The 26620-nt window shown below is 42.6% G+C and overlaps 1 protein-coding gene across 3 annotated transcripts in view; it reads left to right on the forward strand.

The window, feature by feature from the left end:
* LOC139418758 (centrobin, centrosomal BRCA2 interacting protein) overlaps positions 1-26620 on the forward strand; it is a 42533-nt gene that overhangs the window by 14034 nt on the left and 1879 nt on the right. For 2 of the 3 annotated variants that reach the window (XM_071168434.1, XM_071168435.1), the window contains exons 14-19: positions 91-232; positions 485-659; positions 1092-1292; positions 11067-11266; positions 26279-26333; positions 26442-26552. In XM_071168434.1, coding sequence (XP_071024535.1) covers positions 91-232; positions 485-659; positions 1092-1292; positions 11067-11266; positions 26279-26333; positions 26442-26552 — 884 coding nt within the window. The remainder of the gene's footprint in view (positions 1-90; positions 233-484; positions 660-1091; positions 1293-11066; positions 11267-26278; positions 26334-26441; positions 26553-26620) is intronic. The other variant, XM_071168436.1, reaches the window with a different exon arrangement.

Here is a 26620-nt window from a genome sequence, read left to right on the forward strand (position 1 = left end):
CACGGAAAGTTTATCACACCAGGTTGGTTTTTGCACTCGTAGTGGTTTCTGCCCATTTTGTGTGTGTGTGTGTGTGTCTCTCTCTCTCAGGCTGGCCCACTCCAAGCAGCAGTCTGTTTTGTTGGAGGAGAGCAGGAGGAGGCTCGAAGGGCAGAGAGAGGAGCTTGTGAGCAGACTGCAGAGTCTACTACGCTCCCATTGGACAGAAGCACTGAGACTGCTCAGCACACAGGTACATATACTCACACTCAAACAGTGTTTCTACACAGATAATTTATGTCACCTCCTGTTAACAGAGATACTGACTTGCACTTTTGCTTTCTGCCTCTGCAAATGTTGGTTCTGTGTAGCATGCCAAAAACTATACTTATGGGACTCTTGAATTAGGCTTGTGGTGTAGTTGATTTGCTATCATCCGTTTTTTTCAATGGTCAAGGCCTTCTGAGCCAGCCAGCAGAGGTACCTGTGTGTGTTTGTTTTGCAGGCAGAAGGGTCTTCTCTTCCTTCGCTGTGGGACGAGCCCAAAGACTGGATGAACCAACATCTACTACAGGAACCATCATCTAGTTCACACATTACAGTACAGTACAGAGCTGCAGCTGACACGCACATGGTACAGAGAGAGCAGGAGGTGGAGGAAGTTGCTCGCTTGGCACAAGGTAATCAATAGGAACATTTTATGTTTTAAACCACTCTGCTTAAACTCACTGATTGGACCACTCAATTCTGAAAGTGCTAGCTTCTCAAACCTTCACACGGTGCCAGAGATCAAGCACTGATTCTCTATTCCCAAGAATGTCTATCTGAGACTATATTCAAATCAAACATTAACTTTCAAGGTAAATGGAGGCAAATCCACAAGCCCCCATTGCCATCTTTTTTGTCAGTCACTTTTATTTAGCCATTTCTAAGCTCCAAAATAATTTTGCAAATGTGCTCATGTAACATCAAATGGTTTGCACCGGCCCAAAAGTGTGTATAATGATTGCACGGTAGAGTCCTGCAGTGTCTTTGTTGAGAGAAGTGCTTTCTCTATTGTTATTGTTATTATATTTTTGTTAGTATAGTTATTATTATATTTGTTTCACCAGACGCTCAAGCAGTGGTCCTCCGACTCTCCAGAGAGAGAGGTGAATTAAGTGGAGAGGGTGGAGCAAGAGCGATAACAGAGGGAAGAGAGAGAAGTTGGGAGAGAGGGGCAAGAAAAGAAGAGAGTGGAAACCTCAGCGTGCTGAACCACACTCTCTCCTTCAACCTTCTGGAGCCACAACTAGACACCACCAACATGACAGGTACCCACACACGTCCAGCTAGAAACCACCAACATGACGGTAAGGGCTGGGAATTGCTAGGGACCTCACGATAGGATATGTGCTGTGATTTTTATTGCGATTCGTTGTTCCAATCTTATTGCTCATCATATGTCTGCTGCTCAGGGGCAAAAGAGAGAAAACAAGTTTTGATCAGTCATCGAAATAAAAGTGCTGAAAACAATTATTTAAAAAGATGGAGAACAGGCTATGAAGGAAAAATATTGGAGTTTTTATAGTCCATACAATACGATATATTGTCAAAAATAGTATCCTTTTATTTTAACCATCACATTCCCCCCCCCCGATCGGTTACACACATGTTCGCAGGCACAAACACACACTTGCACGTTTTGTTCTTCTATCCTCGTGGGGACATAAAATGAATTTATATTCAACATTTTATTTACCCTAACCTGTAACCCACACCCTAAACCTCTTACCCCTAACCCTCATTGTAATCCTAACCCTAATTTTAACCCTAAACCTAACCACTGAGTTTAAAATAGCATTCCCTACAAGGATATAAGAACCAACCACACACACACAGCCAGAAACTACCAACCTGACAAGAACTCAGGTGTGTATGTATATTGGGTCGGTATCACAGGAGGTTGGTGGCACCTTAATTGGGAAGGACGGGCTCGTGGTAATATATATAGGTATTATAGGTATAGGTATTCAACACATTCAACACATCAAACACATGATTTCCATGTGTTTGATGCCATTCCATTTGCTCCGTTCCAGCCTTTTATGAGTCGTCCTCCCCTCAGCAGCCTCCACTGGTATGTGGTTGGTTCTTGCACTCACACATTCGGGTGTGTGTGACATGACTGTGCAGTAGCCTAATTGTCATCTCACCTCTAATCTGTTAATGTCGGAATTGGATTTATGCAGTCTCCCTGAATCATGCCACCAGAGTCCAAAATATATACAGTAATGCCAACACACTCTTACACACACTATCACAATTTTGTCTGCCCACGTCCTTCTGCTACCAGAGCCAAATATACACTTACACACAATGACACACACTAACACAATTGTCTCTTCTGCAACCTGAGCTAAATATACGATAATGCTGCCCTGGGTGTGACCAGGGTGAAATCAAATGTAATTAGCCACATTCTCCGAATACAAAAGTGTAGACCTTACAGTGAAATGCTTACTTACGAGCCCCTAACAAACAATGCAGTTTAAAAAAAATCTGAATAAGAAATAAAGTAACAAGTAATTAAAGAGCAGCAGTAAAATAACAATAGACTATACTAGACTATACAGGGGGGTACCGGTATAGAGTCAATGCGCAGGGGTACCGGTGTCGATGTAATTGAGGTAAAATGTACATGTAGGTAGAGTTATTAAAGTGACTATGCAAAGATAATAACAGAGAGAAGCAGCAGCGTTCCAGAGGGGGGGAGGCAATGCAAGTAGTCTGGGTAGCCATTTGATTAGGTGTTCAGGAGTCTTATGGCTTGGGGGTAGAAGCTGTTTAGAAGCCTCTTAGACCTAGACTTGGCACTCCGGTACCGCTTGCCATGCGGTAGCAGAGAGAACCGTGTAGGACTAGGGTGGCTGGAGTCATTGACAATTTTTAGGGCCTTCCTCTGACACCGGCTGGTGTAGAGGTCCTGGATGACAGGAAGCTTGTCTCCAGTGATGTACTGGGCCATTAGCACTACCCTCTGTAGTGCCTTGCGGTCGGAGGCCGAGCAGTTGCCATACCAGGCAGTGACGCAACCATACTCTCGATGGTGCAGCTGTATAACATTTTGAGGATCTGAGGACCCATGCCAAATCTTTTCAGTCTCCTGAGGGTGAATAGGTTTTGTCGTGCCCTATTCACGACTGTCTTGGTGTGCTTGGACCATGTTAGCCTGGCTGTGCAGTCATGAGTGAACAGGGTGTACGGGAGGGGACTAAGCACGCACCCTGAGGGGCCCCTGTGTTGAGGATCTGCATGACGGATTTGTTATTAACTACTCTTACCACCGTCAGGAAGTCCAGGATCCAGATGCAGAGGAAGGTGTTTAGTCTTAGGGTTCTTAGCTTATTGATGAGCTTTGAGGGCACCATGGTTTTGAACACTGGGCTGTAGTCAATGAATAGCATTGGGAACGGGCAGTGTGGAGTGCAATAGAGTGCATCTTTTGGGGTGGTATGGAAATTGAAGTGGGTCTAGGGGTTCTTGCATAATGATGATGTTGTGAGCCATGACCAGCCTTTCGAAGCACTTCATGGCACATGAGTGCCACGGGTCGGTAGTCATTTAGGCAGGTTACCTTAGTGTTTTTGGGCACAGGCACTATGGTGGTCTGCTTAAACCTCTTAGAGCCCCTCTACTTTTTTCAATTTCCGCCTGAAGACATACCCAAATCTAACTGACTGTAGCTCAGGCACAGAACCAAGGATATGCATATTCTTGGTACCATTTGAAAGAAAACACTCTGAAGTTTGTGTAAATGTGAATTGAATGTAGGAGAATATAACACAATAGATCTTGTTTAGATAATACATTGAAAAAAAACATACGTTTTTCTTTTTATTGTTGTATCTTTAACCTCTCTGCGCACTGAATCCGTTAGCGGGATTAAATTCGACAACATACGGTGATCGCTACATAAATAGTCATATTAAACATTCATGAAAATACAAGTGTCTCACATGGTTCGAAAGCCTAGAATCTTGCTAATCCAACTGCGTTGTCAGATTTAAAAAATTATTTATTGCGAAAGAATACGCTGCGATTATCTGAGCACAGACCCATATCAAACTACTTATTCAACCAGCACTTGCGTAACAAAATCGCATTGCATTGAAATAAATCGTTTACCTTTGAAGATCTTGCTCTGGTTGCAAATCCCAAGGCTCGTTGTTACACAATGAATGGTCTTTTGTTCGGTTAAATCCATTTTTTATAGCCTAACACGAAACATTTTGTGAACGCTTATCTCGTTGAATTTCGTGTTATTCAATTTTCGACGTACCATCCAACATAAAATAGACAGACTTTCCCTGACTTTATCCAGTCATGTTTGGTGTCCTTGCAATCAACTGTTTGTTTGTAACACAACCAAACTTGATGGGTCATTTTGAGGGACGTATTGACCCGGAAAAACCGATTGGAAGACAACAAGTGACGAGCCCATTGTGCACCAATTATATGACCACTGTCTCGTTCATTGACTGTATTTTAACCCAATGACCACTGATCGTCTTGAAATCTAGCTGGGTAGATAGCCAATGAGCAGAGGTAAACGGCAATATCCCATGGTTCTTTGTTTTAAACAAACCTTTCCATTGAACGCTGGCGTAAGGACCGTTCTTTCGCCATTGCCAATTCAACCGTGAAGGAGCGACGCTTATTACTCACAGCAGTATTTCGGTGACTTGCATATTCAGCTGTTTATTTATCCAACATCATGGTGAATAAGTCAAGGAAAGCTAATTCTAAGACTAGATATATGAATGTAGAAACAATTTGATCGTGAAAGTGAGACAAATCTGCTTTTTGAAGACTCCATTAGCTCCCATAGCTTTGATTCTGAAACTGAGGCCTATTTTTTGAACGGAGAGGACATTGTTTTGAACTGGTAACTTGCTCTCATGCTAATGCCATTGTTTGAAATTAATATAAAATATTATTTGTGATTGTTTTTACATTTTATTTGCAATATATAAAGATGTAATGAAATGGGTAAAGTACACGTTAGCTAGTCATTGTGAGTGAGGGTCTGTTTGTTTGTATGAGAACGACCATAGCCTATGTCTGTGTGTGTATATATACACTGCTCAAAAAAATTAAGGGAACACTTAAACAACACAATGTAACTCCAAGTCAATCACACTTCTGTGAAATCAAACTGTCCACTTAGGAAGCAACACTGATTGACAATACATTTCACATGCTGTTGTGCAAATGGAATAGACAACAGGTGGAAATTATAGGCAATTTGCAAGACACCCCCAATAAAGGAGTGGTTCTGCAGGGGGTGACCACAGACCACTTCTCAGTTCCTATGCTTCCTGGCTGATGTTTTGGTCACTTTTGAATGCTGGCGGTGCTTTCACTCTAGTGGTAGTGTAACAGTACTCTTCTTGCGTTGTGTACAATCAGTCATCGACACGGAACTCCAACATGTAGCACCAGTCATGTAGATTTATTCTGTTAGGAACGGCACAAAATTGCACGTCATGCAATGCACGTCTCACCATCCAACTCTGCACTCACGCATGCTGGTTTTGTGCTTGTTCACTGGGCTAGTTACCAAAATAATACAATTACAATATAATATCTTTAACAATGTACCTGATAAGAACGACACAAAATTGCACGTCATGCAATGCACGTCTCACCATCCAACTCTGCACTCACGCACTGTACAAAATATATGAACCCCCCCCACCAGACACAGTAAGTTGCTAGCTAGTACTGGCGGGAATTCTCTACAACAAAATGCACAACAAATATTCTCCAAAAACCGCTGCATCGTATGTGTGATGTTCGAATAACATTTACAAACAATTTGATATAAATTGTACATTTAAATCATCACTTGAGAGTATAAAAATCACTTTTGATGTACAGTGCTTTGCAACCAACAACTTACCGCTGGTTTGGTGCTTGTTCACTGGGACGATTCTAACTGGAACATCCCCCCTCGTAAGCAAGCTACGCAAACCAGCCAATAAGATGCCATGTTGAGTAGGTGAAGGCAAGACAAACTCAAACCAAAAACCCATTGGCTTAACAATAAAGTGGCAAGGGGAATCACCAATATAACCCTGTTACAGTAGCATGAGACGGAGTCTACAACCCACACAAGTGGCTCAGGTAGTGCAGCTCATCCAGGATGGCACATCAATGCTAGCTGTGGCAAGAAGGTTTGCTGTGTCTGTCAGCGTAGTTTCCAGAGCATGGAGGCTCTACCAGGAGACAGGCCAGTACATCAGGAGACATGGAGGAGGCCGTTGGAGGGCAACAACCCAGCAGCAGGACCGCTACCTCCGCCTTTGTGCAAGGAGGAGCAAGAGGAGCACTGCCAGAGCCCTGCAAAATGACCTCCAGCAGGCCACAAATGTGCATGTGTCTGCTCAAACGGTCAGAAACAGACTCCATGAGGGTGGTATGAGGGCCCGACGTCCACAGGTGGGGGTTGTGCTTACAGCCCAACACCGTGCAGGACGTTTGGCATTTGCCAGAGAACACCAAGATTGGCAAATTCGCCACTGGCGCCCTGTGCTCTTCACAGATGAAAGCAGGTTCACACTGAGCATGTGACAGAGTCTGGAGACGCCGTGGAGAATGTTCTGCTGCCTGCAACATCCTCCAGCATGACCGGTTTGGCAGTGGGTCAGTCATTGCACAAAGGCTGAGGTAGCGGTCCTGCTGCTAGGTTGTTGCCCTCTTACGGCCTCCTCCACGTCTCCTGATGTACTGGCCTGTCTCCTGGTAGCGCCTCCATGCTCTGGACACTACGCTGACAGACACAGCAAACCTTCTTGCCACAGCTCGCATTGATGTGCCATCCTGGATGAGCTGCACTACCTGAGCCACTTGTGTGGGTTGTAGACTCCGTCTCATGCTACCACTAGAGTGAAAGCACCGCCAGCATTCAAAAGTGACCAAAACATCAGCCAGGAAGCATAGGAACTGAGAAGTGGTTTGCACAACAGCATGTGAAATTTATTGTCAATCAGTGTTGCTTCCTATGTGGACAGTTTGATTTCACAGAAGTGTGATTGACTTGGAGTTACATTGTGTTGTTTAAGTGTTCCCTTTATTATTTTGAGCAGTGTATAAACAGCTGAATCTGCGCGTTTACCAAACAATGCTGTGCGTAATATGCGTAGCTCCTTCCGGTATAAAACTTCAATAGCGATTGACTCTCTTTACGCCGGAGTTTACTACATGGGTTGGTCTTCCAACACATGACCATTGCATATTGCCGTTTACCTCCGCTCATTGGCTATCTACCCAGCTAGATTTCAAGACGATCAGTGGTCATTGGGTTTAAAAAGTAAATCAATCAGTGGTCATATCATTGGTGCACAGTGATGTCATTACTTGTTGTCTTCAAATCAGTTTCTTTCAGTCAATACGTCCCGCGAAATGGCCCATCAGGTTTGGTTGTGTTACAAACAAACCAGTTGATTGCAATGAAACCAAACATGACTGGAAAAGTCACGTTTTGTGTGGGTATTTACCCTGGAATTTGTCGTCGAAAATGGAATGAGACGGAATTCACGACACAAGCGGTTCACAAAATGTTTCGTGTTAGGCTATAAAAACAGATTTTATCAAACAAAAGATAATTCATTGTGTAACAATGAGCATTGGGATTGCAAACAGACGAAGATCGTCAAAGGTAAACGATTAATTTTAATGCAGTTTGTGATTTTGTTACGCCTGTGCTGGTTGAAATATATATTTTTTTATGGGGCTCTATCCTCAGATAATCGCATCGTATTCTTTCGCAGTAAATCCTTTTTTAAACCTGACAACGCAGTTGGATTAGCAAGATTCTAGGCTTTCGATACATGTGAGACACTTGTATTTTCATGAATGTTTAATATGACTATTTATGCAGCGATCACCGTATGTTGTGGAATTTCAGCCCGCTACCAGGTTCCTTGCACAGGGAGGTTAAAACATGTTGGTATTAAAGACTTGAACAGGGAGTGGTTGTAAATGTCAGTGAAGACACTTGCCAGTTGGTCAGCGCATGCCTCCAGTACACGTCCTGATAATCCGTCTGGCCCTGTGACCTTGTGAATGATGACCTGTCTAAAGGTCTTACATCGGCTGCAGAGAGCGTGATCACACAGTCTTTCGGAACAGCTGATGCTCTCATGCATGTGAGAGCATAGAAGTAGTTTATCTCGTCTGGTAGGTTTGTGTCACTGAGCAACTCTCGGCTGTGCTTCCCTTTTGTAGTCTAATGCCACATCCGACGAGCGTCATAGCCGCTGTAGTATGATTCGATCTTAGTCCTGTATTGACGGTTCGTCAGAGGGCATAGCGGGATTCGTTATAAGCTTCCGGGTTAGAGTCCCGCGCCTTGAAAGCGGCAGCTCTAGCCTTTAGCTCTGTGGATGTTGCCTGTAATCCATGGCTACTGGTTGGGGTATGTACAGTGGGGCAAAAAATGATTTAGTCAGCCACCAATTGTGCAAGTTCTCCCACTTGAAAATTACAGGCCTGTCTCATCTTTTTATCATAGGTACACTTCAACTATGACAGACAAAATGAGAAAAAAAATTCCAGAAAATCACATTGTAGGATTTTTAATGAATTTATTTGCAAATTATGATGGAAAATAAGTATTTGGTCACCTACAAACAAGCAAGATTTCTGGCTCTGACAGACCTGTAACTACTTCTTTAAGAGGCTCCTCTGTCCTCACTCGTTACCTGTATTAATGGCACCTGTTTGAACTTGTTATCAGTATAAAAGACACCTGTCCACAACCTAAAACAGTCACACTCCACTATGGCCAAGACCAAAGAGCTGTCAAAGGATACCAGAAACAAAATTTTAGACCTGCACCAGGCTGGGAAGACTGAATCTGCAATAGGTAAGCAGCTTGGTTTGAAGAAATCAACTGTGGGAGCAATTATTAGGAAATGGAAGACATACAAGACCACTGGATAATCTCCCTCGATCTGGGGCTCCACGCAAGATCTCATCCCGTGGGGTCAAAATGATCACAAGAACGGTGAGAAAAAATCCCAGAACCACACGGGTGGACCTAGTGAATGACCTGCAGAGAGCTGGGACCAAAGTAACAAAGCCTACCATCAGTAACACACTACGCCGCCAGGGACTCAAATCCTGCAGTGCCAGACGTGTCCCCCTGGTTAAGCCAGTACATGTCCAGGCCCGTCTGAAGTTTGCTAGAGTGCATTTAGATGATTCAGAAGAAGATTCGGAGATTGCCATATGGTCAGATGAAACCAAAATAGAAATTTTGGGTAAAAACTCAACTCGTCGTGTTTGGAGGACAAAGAATGCTGAGTTGCATCCAAAGAACACCATACCTACTGTGAATCATGGGGGTGGAAACATCATGCTTTGGGGCTGTTTTTCTGCAAAGGGACCAGGACGACTGATCCGTGTAAAGGAAAGAATGAATGGGGCCATGTATCGTGAGATTTTGAGTGAAACCTGCTTCCATCAGCAAGGACATTGAAGATGAAACGTGGCTGGGTCTTTCAGCATGACAATGATCCCAAACACACCGCCCGGGCAACGAAGGAGTGGCTTTGTAAGAAGCATTTCAAGGTCCTGGAGTGGCCTAGCCAGTCTCCAGATCTCAACCCCATAGAAAATCTTTGGAGGGAGTTGAAAGTCTGTGTTGCCCAGCAACAGCCCCAAAACATCACTGCTCTAGAGGAGATCTGCATGGAGGAATGGGCCAAAATACAAGCAACAGTGTGTGAAAACCTTGTGAAGACTTACAGAAAATGTTTGACCTCTGTCATTGTCAACAAAGGGTATATAACAAAGTATTGAGAAACTTTTGTTATTGACCAAATACTTATTTTCCACCATAATTTGCAAATAAATTCATTAAAAATCCTACAATGTCATTTTCTGGATTTTTTTTCTTCTCATTTTGTCTATCATATTTGAAGTGTACCATGGCATTTGAAGTGTACCTCTCATCTTTTTAAGTGGGAGAACTTGCACAATTGGTGGCTGACAAAATACTTTTTTGCCCCACTGTACGGTCACTGTGGGGACGACGTCATCGATGCACTTACTGATGAAGCCAATGACTGATGTGGTGTACTCCTCAATGCCATCAGAGGAATCCTGGAACATATTTCAGTCTGTGCTAGCAAAACAGTCCTGTAGCTTAGCATCTGCCTCGTCTGACCACTTTTTTTATTGATCTAGTCATTGGTGCTTCCTACTTTTAATTTTTGCTTGTAAGCCGGAATCAGGAGGATAGAATTATGATCAGATTTGCCAAATGGTAGGAGAGCTTTGTATGCGTCTCTGTGTGGAGTAAAGGTGGTCCAGAGTTTTATTTTCCCCTCTGGTTGCACATTTAACATGCTGATATAAATTTGGTTAAACTGATTTAAGTTTCCCTGCATTAAAGTCCCCTGCTACTTGGAGCGCCACCTCTGGGTGAGCGTGTTTGCATATGGCGGAACACAGCTCATTCAATGCTGTCGTAGTGCCAGCCTCTGACTGTGGTGGTATGTAAAACAGCTATGAAAAATGCAGATAAACTCTCTAGGTAGGTAGTGTGGTCTACAGTTTATCATGAGATATTCTACCTCAGGCGAGTAATAGCTCGAGACTTCCTTAGATATCGTGCACCAGTTGTTATTTACAAAAATTCATAGTCCGCCGCCCCTTGTCTTACCAGATGCCGCTGTTCTATCCTGCCGGTGCTGCGTATAACCAGCCAGCTGTATGTTGATAATGCTTCACAGCGACGTGGCTGAATGAAGACACTAAGATATTACAGTTTTTAATGTCCCTTTGGTAGTTTAATCTTCCGCGTAGGTCATCTATTTTTACTGTCCAAAGATTGCAAGTTTGCTAGCAGAATGGAAGGAAGTGTTTTTTGTTGATCACATACGAATTCTCAGAAGGCACTCCGACCCCTTTTTCTTACAAATGCAAATAAATTAACAAAAAAGCACAATCGTACACATCCTGGGTTAATCTCTCTACACAGCTAAATATACTCTATGCTTGTGTCTACATTGACACTTTTCTGTGTGTTTGTGTAGCAGGACTTGAGGAGCTGTGTGACAGAGGGGGAGATCTGAGGGGATGTGTGGCGGAGGAAGAGGAGCATAAGGGACAAAGACAGAGAGCTGAGAGTGGAGAGAGGCAACAGTGGGCGGAGAGGGGTCCCAGCTTCACCTCTGGCCCCAGCCCTAGCTTTGACCCCGGAAGGAGGAGTGAACTACAGTACTATGTCGCCATGGTGAGTACCTCTCTCTTGCTATCTGTGACACACACAAACTCACACACACTCTGTCTGTGTTCTCTTTACTTTCACTTACACACAGTTCTCTAAAACTATGAACTAGGTTTGAATATTTCCCTGTTATTTTACAAAAGTTCCATCCCGAGAATTAGTCACTTTTCTCCCTGTATTTTCTGCCAAAACTGTAAGTGTATTTCTAAAGCATATGCAGTGCATTCGGAAAGTATCAGACCCCTTGACTTTTTCCACATTTTGTTACGTTACAGCCTTATTTTAAAGTTGATAAATAGTTTTTATCCCTCATCAATCTACACACAATCTACCCATAATGACAAAGAAAAAACAGGTTTACATTTTTTCTTGCAAATTTATACAAAAAAGCATAGGAAATATCACGTTTACATAAGTATTCAGACACATTACTCTGTACTTTGTTGAAGCACCTCTTGCAGCGATTACAAGCTTTGCACACCTGTATTTGGGGAGTTTCTCCCATTCTTCTCTGCAGATCTTCAAGTTCTGTCAGGTTGCACAGCTATTTTCGGGTCTCTCCAGAGATGTTCGATCGGGTTCAAGTCCGGGCTCTGGCTGGGCCACTCAAGGACATTCAGAGACTTATCCCGAAGCCACTCCTGCTTTGTCTTGGCTGTGTGCTTAGGGTCGTTGTCCTGTTGGAAGGGGAACCTTCGTCCCAGTGTGAGGTCCCGAGCACTCTGAAGCTGATTTTCATCAATGATATCTCTGTACTTTGCTCTGTTCATCTTTCCCTTGATCCTGACTTAGTCTTCTGGTCCCTGCCGCTAAAAAACATCCCCACAGCCTGATGCTGCCACCTTCTGGAAGGTTCTCCACAGATGAACTCTGGAACTCTGTCAGAGTGACCATCAGGTTGTTGGTCACCTCCCTGTCCAAGGCCATTCTCCCCCAATTGCTCAGTTTGGCCAGGCAGACAGCTCTAGGAAGAGTCTTGGTGGTTCCAAACTTCTTCTATTTAAGAATGATGGAGGCCACTGTGTTCTTGGGGACCTTCAATGCTGCAGAAATGTTTTGGTACCCTTCCCCAGATCTGTGCCTCGACACAATCCTGTCTTGGAGCTCTATTCCTTTGACCTCATGGCTTGGTTTTGGCTCTGAAATGCACTGTCAACTGTGGGACCTTACATGTACAGTTTTACATAAACTGGTTTTACTGTTAATTTTTTTTTTATACATTTGCAAATATTTCTAGACTTGTTTTCACTTTGTCAGTATGGGGTGTTTATTTGTTATTTAATCCATTTTAAAATAAGGCTGTAATGTAGCAAAATGTGGAAAAAGTCAACGGGTTTGAATACTTAACGGATGGACTGTAAATGTCTGGATTTGATTAGCGCTTTGATTTAAGCCTGATGCTGATCCATACATTAACCTGTTAAACTCTGGTGGAATTTTCTAAACAACGCCTAATATTGTATAATACCCTCAAAGTACATTTTGGTTTTAAAACTGTCTTACAAACCCATGCTTAGTACTGTTAGAAAGGTAATAACTGTGTTTCTGACACCTTTATCTGAATCCCAATGTGACGACGACAGAGCCCAAGATGCAGCAAACCAAATAAAAACATACATTTACAGGTTTTTTTTGTAGGGGGTGCCTAAGATATTTAAAAGTCTAGGTTTGAGATATAATATGTCACCAACTACTGTTCCACTATATATAAATATATATATATATATCTTTCTCAGATCTTAACTAATGGTGGCACCCTAAATATGCAAATTCCCATTGAGTAACGGCCGTTTTAAAAATGCAGGGCTTGTGCAACATTCCATACCTTTTACAGGAATAAAATATACTGAACAACAATATAAATGCGACATGCAACAATTTAAAAAAATGTACTGAGTTACAGTTCATATAAGGAAATCAGTCAATTGAAATACATTTTTCAGGCCCTAATCTATGGATTTCACATGACTGGGAATATAGATATGCATCTGTTGGTCACGGATACGGCAGGGTAGCCTAGTGGTTAGAACGTTGGACCCCCGAGCTGACAAGGTACAAATATGTCGTTCTGCCCCTGAACAGGCAGTTCTGTTCCTATGCCGTCATTGAAAATAAGAATTTGTTCTTAACTGACTTGCCTAGTTAAATAAAGGTACAATAAAATACCTTTAAGCTCTCTAGGGTAGGGGGCAGCATTTGGAATTTTGGATGAAAAGCATGCCCAAATTAAACGGCCTGCTACTCGGACCCAGAAGATATGATATGCATATAACTGGTATAACTGATTTGGATAGAAAACACTCTAAAGTTTCCAAAACTGTTAAAATAGTGTCTGTGAGAATAACAGAACTGATTTAGCAGGCGAAAACCTGAGAAAAATCCATTCAGGAAGTAGTTTTGTCCGGTTGAAATATTATAGATCATTTAGGCTAAAAAAAACAACCTGACGATTGAATATAAACATTGTTTGACATGTTTCTATGAACTTCACGGATACAATTTAGATTTTTTGTCTGATTTGTTTTAACTGAGTTTGAGCCTGTGGATTACTGAAGAAAACGCGCTAACAAAATGGAGGTTTTTGGATATAGAGAGACTTCATCAAACAAAAGGAACATTTATTGAGTAAATTAATGTCTTGTGATTGCCACCATATGAAGATCATCAAAGATAAGGGATCTCTGTATCTCTATTTCTGAGTTTTTTAACGCTTCTGCTTGGCTGGTTACTGTTTGTAATAATTTGTCAACTGGGCTATCTTCTGGGCTAGGTATGTTCTGGGCTAGGTATGCTTTCGCCAAAAAGCATTTTATAAATATGACACTGTGGTTGGTTTAACAAGAAGGTAATCTTTAAACCTATGTAAAATATGTTTTGTTTTCAGAATTTTTATAATGAGCATTTCTGTAATTGAATTTGGCGCTCTGCATCCTCACTGGATGTTGGCCAGATGGGACGCTAGCGTCCCACATACCCTAGAGAGGTTAAAAAAGGTCAATATCTGGTGTAACCACCATTTACCTCATGACACATCTCCTTTGTGTAGAGTTGGTCAGGCTGTTGATTGTGGAATGTTGTCCCACTCCTCTTCAATGGCTTTGCTGGATATTGGCGGGAACTGGAACATGCTGTGTTACACGTCTATCTAGAGCATCCCGAACATACATGCTCAATGGGTGACATGTCTGGTGAGTATGCAGGCCATGGAAGAACTGGGACATTTTCGGCTTCCAGGAACAGAGCCTTGTGACATGGGGCCGTGCATTATCATGCTGAAACATGAGGTGATGGCTAAATGGTATGACAATGGACCTGAGGATCTCATCACGGTATCTCTATGCATTCAAATTGCCATCGATAAAATGCAGTTGTGTCCATTGTCCGTAGCTTATGCCTGCCCATACCAGAACCCCACCACCACCCCACCATCTGTTCACAACATTGACATCAGCAAACCGCTTGCCCACACGATGCTGTCTGCCATCTGCCCGGTAAAGTTGAAACTGGGATTCATCTGTGAAGAGCATACATCTCTAATCAAATGTATTTATTAAGCCCTTTACATCAGCTGATATCGCAGTGCTGTACAGATACCCAGACTAAAACCACAAACAGCAAGCAATGCAGGTGTAGAAGCACGGTGGCTAGGAAAAACTCCCTAGAAAGGCTAGAACCTAGGAAGAACCCTAGAGAGAAACCAGGTTATGAGAGGTGGCCAGTCCTCTTCTGGCTGTGCTGGGTGGAGATTATAACAGAACATGGCCAAGATGTTCAAATGTTCATAGATGACCAACAGGGTCAAATAATAATAATCACAGTGGTTGTCGAGGGTGCAACAGGTCAGCACCTCAGGAGTAAATGTCAGTTGGCTTTTCGTAGCCGATCACATTCAGAGTATCTCTACCGCTACTCTGCTGTCTCTAGAGAGTTGAAAACAGCAGGTCTGGGACAGGTAGCACATCCGGTGAACAGGTCAAGCAGGCAGGTGCGCTGTGGCCCCATCCAATGATAACCCCACCTGCTTTGCCAAAGCACAGCCCCCACACCACTAGAGGGATATCTTCAACCACCAACTTACCATCCTGAGACAAGGCCGAGTATAGCCCACAAAGATCTCACCACGGCACAACCCAAGGGGGGGCGCCAACCCAGACAGGAAGATCACGTTGATTTGTCACATGTGCCAAATACAACCTTACAGTGAAATGCTTACTTATAGGCTCTAACCAACAGTGTAATTTTAACCCCCCAAAAATGAGGTATTAGGTTAACAATAGGTAACAGTAGGGAGGCACCGGTTAGTCGGGCTGATTGAGGTAGTATGTACATGTAGATATGATTAAAGTGACTATGCATATATGATAAACAGAGTAGCAGTAGCTTAAAAGAGGGGTTGGCGGGTGGCGGGACACAATGGTGGTAGCCCGGTTAGCCACTGATTAGTTGGGCTAATGGAGGTAGTATGTACATGAATGTATAGTGTACTCCCTGTTCACCCACGACTGCGTGGCTACGCACGCCTCCAACTCAATCATCAAGTTTGCGGACGACACAACAGTGGTAGGCTTGATTACCAACAACGACGAGACGGCCTACAGGGAGGAGGTGAGGGCCCTCGGAGTGTGGTGTCAGGAAAATAACCTCACACTCAACGTCAACAAAACTAAGGAGATGATTGTGGACTTCAGGAAACAGCAGAGGGAACACCCCCCTATCCACATCAATGGAACAGTAGTGGAGAGGGTAGTAAGTTTTAAGTTCCTCAGCGTACACATCACAGACAAACTGAATTGGTCCACCCACACAGACAGCATCGTGAAGAAGGCGCAGCAGCGCCTCTTCAACCTCAGGAGGCTGAAGAAATTTGGCTTGTCACCAAAAGCACTCACAAACTTCTACAGATGCACAATCGAGAGCATCCTGCCGGGCTGTATCACCGCCCGGTACGGCAACTGCTCCGCCCACAACCGTAAGGCTCTCCAGAGGGTAGTGAGGTCTGCACAACTCATCACCGGGGGCAAACTACCTGCCCTCCAGGACACCTACACCACCCGATGTCACAGGAAGGCCATAAAGATCATCAAGGACAACAACCACCCGCATTAACATCTGCTAACCATGTGTATGTGACAAATAAAATTTGATTTGATTTAAAGTGACTGCATACAGTGGGGCAAAAAAGTATTTAGTCAGCCGCCAATTGTGCAAGTTCTCCCTCTTAAAAAGATGAGGCCTGTAATTTTCATCATAGGTACACTTCAACTATGACAGACAAAATGAGAGAGAAAAAAATTCCAGAAAATCACGTTGTAGGATTTTTAATGAATTTATTTGCAAATTATGGTGGAAAATAAGTATTTGGTCACCTACAAACAAGTAAGATTTCTGGCTCTCACAGACCTGTAACTTCTTCTTTAAGAGGTTCCTCTGTCCTCCACTCGCTACCTGTATTAATGACACCTGTTTGAACTTGTTATCAGTATAAAAGACACCTGTCCACAACCTCAAACAGTCACACTCCAAACTCCACTATGGCCAAGACCAAAGAGCTGTCAAAGGACACCAGAAACAAAATTGTAGACCTGCACCAGGCTGGGAAGACTGAATCTGCAATAGGTAAGCAGCTTGGTTTGAAGAAATCAACTGTGGGAGCAATTATTAGGAAATGGAAGACATACAAGACCACTGATAATCTCCCTCGATCTGGGGCTCCACGCAAGATCTCACCCCGTGGGGTCAAAATGATCACAAGAACGGTGAGCAAAAATCCCAGAATCACACGGGGGGACCTAGTGAATGACTTGCAGAGAGCTGGGACCAAAGTAACAAAGCCTACCATCAGTAACACACTACGCTGCCAGGGACTCAAATCCTGCAGTGCCAGACGTGTCCCCCTGCTTAAGCCAGTACATGTCCAGGCCCGTCTGAAGTTTGCTAGAGAGAATTTGGATGATCCAGAAGAAGATTGGGAGAATGTCATATGGTCAGATGAAACCAAAATATAACTTTTTGGTAAAAACGCAACTCGTGTTTGGAGGACAAAGAATGCTGACTTGCATCCAAAGAACACCATACCTACTGTGAAGCATGGGGGTGGAAACATCATGCTTTGGGGATGTTTTTCTGCAAAGGGACCAGGACGACTGATCCGTGTAAAGGAAAGAATGAATGGGGCCATGTATCGTGAGATTTTGAGTGAAAGCCTCCTTTCATCAGCAAGGGCATTGAAGATGAAACGTGGCTGGGTCTTTCAGCATGACAATGATCCCAAACACACCGCTCGGGCAACGAAGGAGTGGCTTCGTAAGAAGCATTTCAAGGTCCTGGAGTGGCCTAGCCAGTCTCCAGATCTCAAACCCATAGAAAATCTTTGGAGGGAGTTGAAAGTCCGTGTTGCCCAGCAACAGCCCCAAAACATCACTGCTCTTGATGAGATCTCCATGGAGGAATGGGCCAAAATACCAGCAACAGTGTGTGAAAACCTTGTGAAGACTTACAGAAAATGTTTGACCTCTGTCATTGCCAACAAAGGGTATATAATAAAGTATCGAGATAAACTTTTGTTATTGACCAAATACTTATTTTCCACCATAATTTGCAAATAAATTCATTAAAAATCCTACAACGTGATTTTCTGGATTTCTTTTTCTCATTTTGTCTATCATAGTTGAAGCGTACCTATGATGAAAATTACAGGCTTCTCATCTTTTTAAGTGGGAGAACTTGCAGTCTATAACAGTCTATGACTGGGGTGGCTGGGGTCATTGACAATTTTTAGGGCCTTCCTCTGACACTGCCTGGTGTAGAGGTCTGGGAATGCAGGTACGCACTACCTGTAGTGCCTTGCGGTCGGAGGCCGAGCAGTTGCCGTACCAGGCAGTTATGCAGTTATGTTCTCGATGTTGCAGCTGTAGAACCTTTTGAGGATCTGAGGACCCAAGCCAAATTTTTTTAGTTTCCTGAGGGGGAATTGGCTTTGTCGTGCCCTCTTCACGACTGTCTTGGTGTGTTTGGACCATTCTAGTTTGTTGTTGATGTGGACACCAAGGAATTTGAAGCTCTCAACCTGCTCCACTACTGCCCCGTCGATGAGAATGGGGACGTGCTCGGTGCCCCTTTTCCTGTAGTCCACAATCATCTCCTTAGTCTTGGTTACATTGAGGGATAGGTTGTTATTCTGGCACCACCCAGCCAGGTCTCTGACCTAGTCCCTATAGGCTGTCACGTCGTTGTTGGTGATCAGGCCTACCACTGTTGTGTCGTCTGCAAACTTAATGATGGTGTTGGAGTCGTACCTGGCCATGCAGTCGTGGGTGAACAGGGAGTACAGGAGGGGACTGAGAACGCACCCCTGAAGATGCTCTCGGAGGATCAGCGTGGTAGATGTGTTGCTACCTACCCTCACCACCTGGGGGTGGCCCGTCAGGAAGTCCAGGATCCAGTTGCAGAGGGAGGTGTTTAGTCCCAGGGTCCTTACCTTATTGATGAGCTTTGAGGGTACAATGGTGTTGAACGCTGAGCTGTAGTCATTGAATAGCATTCTCATGTAGGTGTTCCTTAGTTGTGAATGTTGACCTGTTTAAAGGTCTTACACACGTCTGCTACGGAGAGCGTGATCACACAGTCGTCTGGAACAGCTGATCCTCTCATGCATGCCTCAGTGTTGCTTGCCTCGAAGCGAGCATAGAAGTGATTTAGCTCACCTGGTAGGCTTGTGTCACTTGGCAGCTCGTGGCTGTGCTTGCTTCCCTTTTATAGTCTGTAATAGTTTGCAAGCCCTGCCACATAAGACAAGCGTCGGAGCCGGTGTAGTACGATTCAATCTTAGCCCTGTATTGACGCTTTGCCTGTTTGATGATTTGTCGGAGTGGCCATTGAAGGTATGCATTTGCCCACTGAAGTCGGTTAAGATGCCGAAATGCAGTCCGGTCAAGATCCTGGTGAGGACGACGAGCACGCAGATTAGCTTCCCTGAGAAAGTTTCTGATGGTCAGTGCAGAAATTCTTCAGTTGTTCAAACCCAGTTTCACCAGCTGTCCGGGTGTCTGATCTCATAGGAGATCCTGGGCTGTCGTGGTTACACTTGGTTAGCCAAAGTCTCTAAAATGATGTTAGAGGCGGCTTACTTTGTCCCTTTTGCTGTACTTAACTCCTTACAATGCATACAACTATTAAATACTGATTAGCAGGCTATAATAATAATAATAACAAAAGGAAAACTAATATAAAAACCATCTGCTCTGTAAGAGAGCATTTAAAAACATTAATACCAGCACTAAATAACAATACATTATTGTTATTATCAACAAAACTAAGGAGATGATTGTGGACTTCAGGAAACAGCAGAGGGAACACCCCCCTATCCACATCGATGGAACAGTAGTGGAGAGGGTAGCAAGTTTTAAGTTCCTCGGCATACACATCACAGACAAACTGAATTGGTTCACTCACACAGACAGCATTGTGAAGAAGGCGCAGCAGCGCCTCTTCAACCTCAGGAGGCTGAAGAAATTTGGCTTGTCACCAAAAGCACTCACAAACTTCTACAGATGCACAATCGAGAGCATCCTGGCGGGCTGTATCACCGCCTGGTACGGCAACTGCTCCGCCCTCAACCGTAAGGCTCTCCAGAGAGTAGTGAGGTCTGCACAACGCATCACCGGGGGCAAACTACCTGCCCTCCAGGACGCCACCCGATGTCACAGGAAGGCCATAAAGATCATCAAGGACATCAACCACCCGAGCCACTGCCTGTTCACCCCGCTATCATCCAGAAGGCGAGGTCAGTACAGGTGCATCAAAGCTGGGACCGAGAGACTGAAAAACAGCTTCTATCTCAAGGCTATCAGACTGTTAAACAGCCACCACTAACATTGAGTGGCTGCTGTCAACACACTGACACTGACTCAACTCCAGCCACTTTAATAATGGGAATTGATGGGAAATGATGTAAATATATCACTAGCCACTTTAAACAATGCTACCTTATATAATGTTACTTACCCTACATTATTCATCTCATATGCATACGTATATACTGTACTCTATATCATCGACTGTATCCTTATGTAATACATGTATCACTAGCCACTTTAACTATGCCACTTTGTTTACATACTCATCTCATATGTATATACTGTACTCGATACCATCTACTGTATCTGCCTATGCTGCTCTGTACCATCACTCATTCATATATCCTTATGTACATATTCTTTATCCCCTCACACTGTGTACAAGACAGTAGTTTTGGAATTGTTAGTTAGATTACTTGTTGGTTATTACTGCATTGTCGGAACTAGAAGCACAAGCATTTCGCTACACTCGCATTAACATCTGCTAACCATGTGTATGTGACAAATACAATTTGATTTGATTTGATTTGATTTACATTCTCTGGTAACAGCTCTGCTGGACATTCCTGCAGTCAGCATGCCAAATGCACACTCCATCAAAACTTGATACATCTTTGGCATTGTGTTATGTGACAAAACTGCTCATTTTAAAGTGGCATTTTATTGTCCCCAGTTCAAAGTGCACCTATGTTATGATCATGCTGTTTAATCAGCTTCTTGATATGCCACACGTCAGGTGTATGCATTATCTTGGCAAAGGATAAATGCTCACTAATGTAAACAAATTTGTATACACAATTTGAGAGAAATAAGCTTTTTGTACATATGAACAATTTCCAAGAGACTTTATTTCAGCACATGAAACACAGGACCAACACTTTACATGTTGCGTTTATATTTTTGTCTAGTGTACACATGAGGAGAAAGCTGATTCAGCTAAAAGCTGAAATAAAATATCTCAAATTGTTCATTTGTACAAAAAGCAAATTGTGTGTACAAATGTGTTTACATAGTGAGCATTTCTCCTTTGTTGTTAATATATCCTCTGTCTGATTCCAGTTCTTTCACTAGATGGCATGCCGTCTCTTGGCCACTTGAAACCAGTTGCGTCTGGTTTGGGTACTGGGTCACTGCGCAAAATGGCTAAATGAATTTTCAAGCCTTTGCATAGTTTTAATTGAAAATAAAACTTTTTTTCCCCATTCACCTTTCCTATTGTAAATAATGAGCTAGCTAAACGGCGCATATGAAGGATGCATAGATGGTAATGTGGCTGGGGAAGGAAATGCATTGCTTAACAATGACCATCAGGGTGTACCCTTTCAATGATTACTATTAAATTTGAGTTACATTTTTAAATATTATAGTCTATTTTTTTATCTTTAGAATTACTAGTCTGACGCATATACCTTATACCTTCCCCTAATGTGCGACGTGCGTAAACTATACAAGTAACTCAAAAATGATACTTACAATTTGCTGCACGCACAAAACAAATATTTAGCTAACAGCTAGCTCTGTTTTTACCAAGCAAATGCTTGATTTTGTAAGAAGCTAACCATTTAGCTAGATAGCTTACTAGTTACTAAATTAGCAATCCAAATGCATTTAGCACATTTTAGACAGTTAACTTAATAGTTATAAGATATTGAGCTGGCAAACATTTAGTTGTGAATTCCATACTGTAATTAGATCACCTGGCGCATGCTGCACAACAGTGAGTGACTCCCAAGTCTCCATTCCCTCATCGTTGTGCGCTTGTAAACAAACATCAAGCTTACGGTACGGGGACTACCGTAAGCTTCATAATAATGTGACGGGTGAAATGAAGAACACAATGATCTTTATCTCCTAACATATTGCACAAGTTGACTGAAGATATTTAATTAAAAAGTAGCTACAAATATTAAATAGTTTTGACGCTTTTGAAAAACCATTCCGAGGCTTTTTCCAAATACCCCGGCCCATGCTTAGCTGCTGTATTTAATATTAAGCAAACAAGAGCTCGTATTCCTCTTCAAATAGTCTATTAGTTTAAACCTGTTATGGCAAGGCAATGCCCTAGGGGAACCCCCCCACCCCCCCATTCAGCTGAAAAAGTGGCGCAGGGAATTCAAAAATATTATTTTGAAATATTTAACTTTCACACTAACAAGTCCAATACAGCAAATGAAAGATAAACATCTTGTTCATCTACCCATCATGTCCGATTTTTTTTTTTTATGTTTTACAGCGAAAACACAACATATATTTGTTAGACCACCACCAAATAAAAAAAAACAGCCATTTTTCCCAGCTAGAGAGAGCCACAAAAGCAGGATTAGAGAGAAAATGAATCACTAACCTTTTGAAAATCTTCATCAGATGACACTCATATGACATGTTACACAATACATTTTTGTTTTGTTCGATAATATGCATATTTATATCCACAAATCTCGGTTTACATTGACGCCATGTTCAGAAATGCCTCCAAAGTATTAGGAGGAATTATAGAAAGCTACGCCAGATAACAGAAATACTCATCTTAAACTTTGACTAAAGATACATGTTCTACATATAATTAAAGATACACTGGTTCTTAATGCAACCGCTGTGTCAGATTTTTTTTAAACGTTACGAAAAAAGCCCACCATGCAATAATCTGAGACAGCGCTCAGACGTAAATATATTTCTCCGACATTTTGGATTCAACAGAAATACGAAATTACATCATAAATATTCCCTTACCTTTGATGATCTTTCATCAGAATGCAGTGCAAGGAGTCCTAGTTCCACAATAAATCGTTGTTTTGTTCCATAATGCCCAATACTAGTGTCCAATTAGCTGCGTTTGCTAGCACTTTCAGCTCAGGTGCCCAAAAGCTGACGCTGGTCCAGGAGAACTCGGACGAAAACTTCAAAAATATATATTCCAGGTCGAATAAACTGGTCAAACTAAGCAGAGAATCAATCTTCAGGATGTTATTTTCATATATATCCAATAACGTTCCAACCGGATCATACGTTTTCATCTGCAGCCAAATGGAACGACGGTGACACCCACAGACAAATGCGCCACAGGGAAATTGCATTCTGCTAAGACATTGACTATTTCCCCTCCCATTCGGTCAAAGTTCACACCAGAGGCTCCATTCCACACCAGATCCATATCTTATTTGGAAGGTAAAGGGGCGATGACATCAAATTTGACCCACATTCAGAATTTCACTTCTTGTTTAGAAGATTGCCTGCCCTATGAGTTCTGTTATACTCACAGACACAATTCAAACAGTTTTAGAAACTTCAGAGTGTTTTCTATCCAATAGTAATAATAATATGCATATATTAGCAATCTAGGACAGAGTAGGATGCAGTTCACTATGGGCACGCAATTCATCCAAAGTGAAAATACTGCCCCCTATCCCCAACAAGATAAGAAATGCAACAACAAAATTCCCTTCAAGTTATTCTATGGAACTCCAAGAGCTAAGCAGCGTTTTTTAAGGAGAAAGGTCAGTGGAGAGCAGGTGCAAAAGACAAGATGCTTTAAGTTAGAAGCTTATGTATAACACATTCATTAGCTAAATATAAGGCTAATACTGCATTGAATGTATCACCTAAAAGAGGTAGGCTAGGACATCTATATACAGTACCAGTCAAAAGTTTGTGCCCACCTACTCATTCAAGGGTGTTTCTTTATTTTTACTATTTTCTACATTGTAGAATAGTAGTGAAGACATCAACACTTTGAAATAACACATATACAGTGCCTTGCGAAAGTATTCGGCCCCCTTGAACTTTGCGACTTTTTGCCACATTTCAGGCTTCAAACATAAAGATATAAAACTGTATTTTTTTGTGAAGAATCAACAACAAGTGGGACACAATCATGAAGTGGAATGACATTTATTGGATATTTCAAACGTTTTTAACAAATCAAAAACTGAAAAATTGGGCGTGCAAAATTATTCAGCCCCCTTAAGTTAATACTTTGTAGCGCCACCTTTTGCTGCGATTACAGCTGTAAGTCGCTTGGGGTATGTCTCTATCAGTTTTGCACATCGAGAGACTGACATTTTTTCCCATTCCTCCTTGCAAAATAGCTCGAGCTCAGTGAGGTTGGATGGAGAGCATTTGAACAGCAGTTTTCAGTTCTTTCCACAGATTCTCGATTGGATTCAGGTCTGGACTTTGACTTGGCCATTCTAACACCTGGATATGTTTATTTTTGAACCATTCCATTGTAGATTTTGCTTTATGTTTTGGATCATTGTCTTGTTGGAAGACTAATCTCCGTCCCAGTCTCAGGTCTTTTGCAGACTCCATCAGGTTTTCTTCCAGAATGGTCCTGTATTTGGCTCCATCCATCTTCCCATCAATTTTAACCATCTTCCCTGTCCCTGCTGAAGAAAAGCAGGCCCAAACCATGATGCTGCCACCACCATGTTTGACAGTGGGGATGGTGTGTTCAGCTGTGTTGCTTTTACGCCAAACATAACGTTTTGCATTGTTGCCAAAAAGTTCCATTTTGGTTTCATCTGACCAGAGCACCTTCTTCCACATGTTTGGTGTGTCTCCCAGGTGGCTTGTGGCAAACTTTAAACTACACTTTTAATGGATATCTTTAAGAAATGGCTTTCTTCTTGCCACTCTTCCATAAAGGCCAGATTTGTGCAATATACGACTGATTGTTGTCCTATGGACAGAGTCTCCCACCTCAGCTGTAGATCTCTGCAGTTCATCCAGAGTGATCATGGGCCTCTTGGCTGCATCTCTGATCAGTCTTCTCCTTGTATGAGCTGAAAGTTTAGAGGGACGGCCAGGTCTTGGTAGATTTGCAGTGGTCTGATACTCCTTCCATTTCAATGTAATCGCTTGCACAGTGCTCCTTGGGATGTTTAAAGCTTGGGAAATCTTTTTGTATCCAAAGCCGGCTTTAAACTTCTTCACAACAGTATCTCGGACCTGCCTGGTGTGTTCCTTGTTCTTCATGATGCTCTCTGCGCTTTTAACGGACCTCTGAGACTTATCACAGTGCAGGTGCATTTATACGGAGACTTGATTACACACAGGTGGATTGTATTTATCATCATTAGTCATTTAGGTCAACATTGGATCATTCAGAGATCCTCACTGAACTTCTGGAGAGAGTTTGCTGCACTGAAAGTAAAGGGGCTGAATAATTTTGCACGCCCAATTTTTCAGTTTTTGATTTGTTAAAAAAGTTTGAAATATCCAATAAATGTTGTTCCACTTCATGATTGTGTCCCACTTGTTGTTGATTCTTCACAAAAAAATACAGTTTTATATCTTTATGTTTGAAGCCTGAAATGTGGCAAAAGGTCGCAAAGTTCAAGGGGGCCGAATACTTTCGCAAGGCACTGTAAGTCCAGAACAGACTTTAGGAGGCGCACAGTACTACATAGAGCCATGACTACATGGAACTCTATTCTACGTCAGGTAACTGATGCAAGCGCAAATATAGGCACAGACACATGCATAGACACACGATAACATACATACATTCACATGGATTTTTGTTGTAGATATGTGGTAGTGGAGTATGGGCCTGAGGGCACATTTTTTTTAGCAGTTTTACTTTAGTGCCTTGTTGCAAACAGGATGCATGTTCTGGAATATTGTTATTCTGTACAATTCTGTCAATTGGGTTAGTATTGTGGAGTAACTAATATGTTGATCCATCCTCAGTTTTCTCCTGTCACAGCCATTAAACTCGAACTGTTTTAAAGTCACCATTGGCCTCATGGTAAAATCCTTGAGTGGTTTCCTTCCTCTCCGGCAAGGGAGTTGGGAAGGACGCCTGTATCTTTGTAGTGTTGGGAAACTGCCCTGGTCTTTGTAGTTGAATCTGTGTTTGAAATTCACTGCTCAACTGAGGGATCTTACAGATGTATGTGTATGGTATGAGGGGATGAGGTAGTCATTCAAAAATCATATTAAGCACTATTTTTGCACACAGAGTGAGTCCATGCAACTTATTATGTGACTTGTTAAGCTTATTTATCGGCTTTTCACAGTTATTTATTCGTAGAAAGCGAGTGGGTTTGGGTGTTAAATCTTAATAAGTCTCGGTAACCCGGTTCCCACTTTTTAACCCTGCTATGAACTGTCTATTAAGGAAAACCAATGAGACCCCTCTCTCCATCTGTCTTTCTATCAGTTGTTAGATCGTTCTCCAGGAGAGCCCGTGGAGAGTCCAGCTCAGGACAACACAGGTAACCTTGGCAACTAGTATTCTAATATTACAAGGTATATTTATCTCAAGGGTGGTGAAGCATAATGTGTGTTTTATTTACCTGGAGGGGGGGGGGGTGTGTGTTTAGGTCTGGGGTCATCGTGGGACAGTGTGAAGATTCAGCTTCACACCCCTCTGGAAACTCCCTCCTCCCCTGGAGCCCAAACCAGACACCCCACATGCAATCCAACTAACACAGGTGTGCTGCATACACACAAATATACAAACACAAAAATAGCCTGGGAATATATATATAATTTCAGTTTA

This window comes from Oncorhynchus clarkii, chromosome 10 (genome assembly GCF_045791955.1).
Source record: "Oncorhynchus clarkii lewisi isolate Uvic-CL-2024 chromosome 10, UVic_Ocla_1.0, whole genome shotgun sequence".
NCBI classification, from domain to species: domain Eukaryota; kingdom Metazoa; phylum Chordata; class Actinopteri; order Salmoniformes; family Salmonidae; genus Oncorhynchus; species Oncorhynchus clarkii.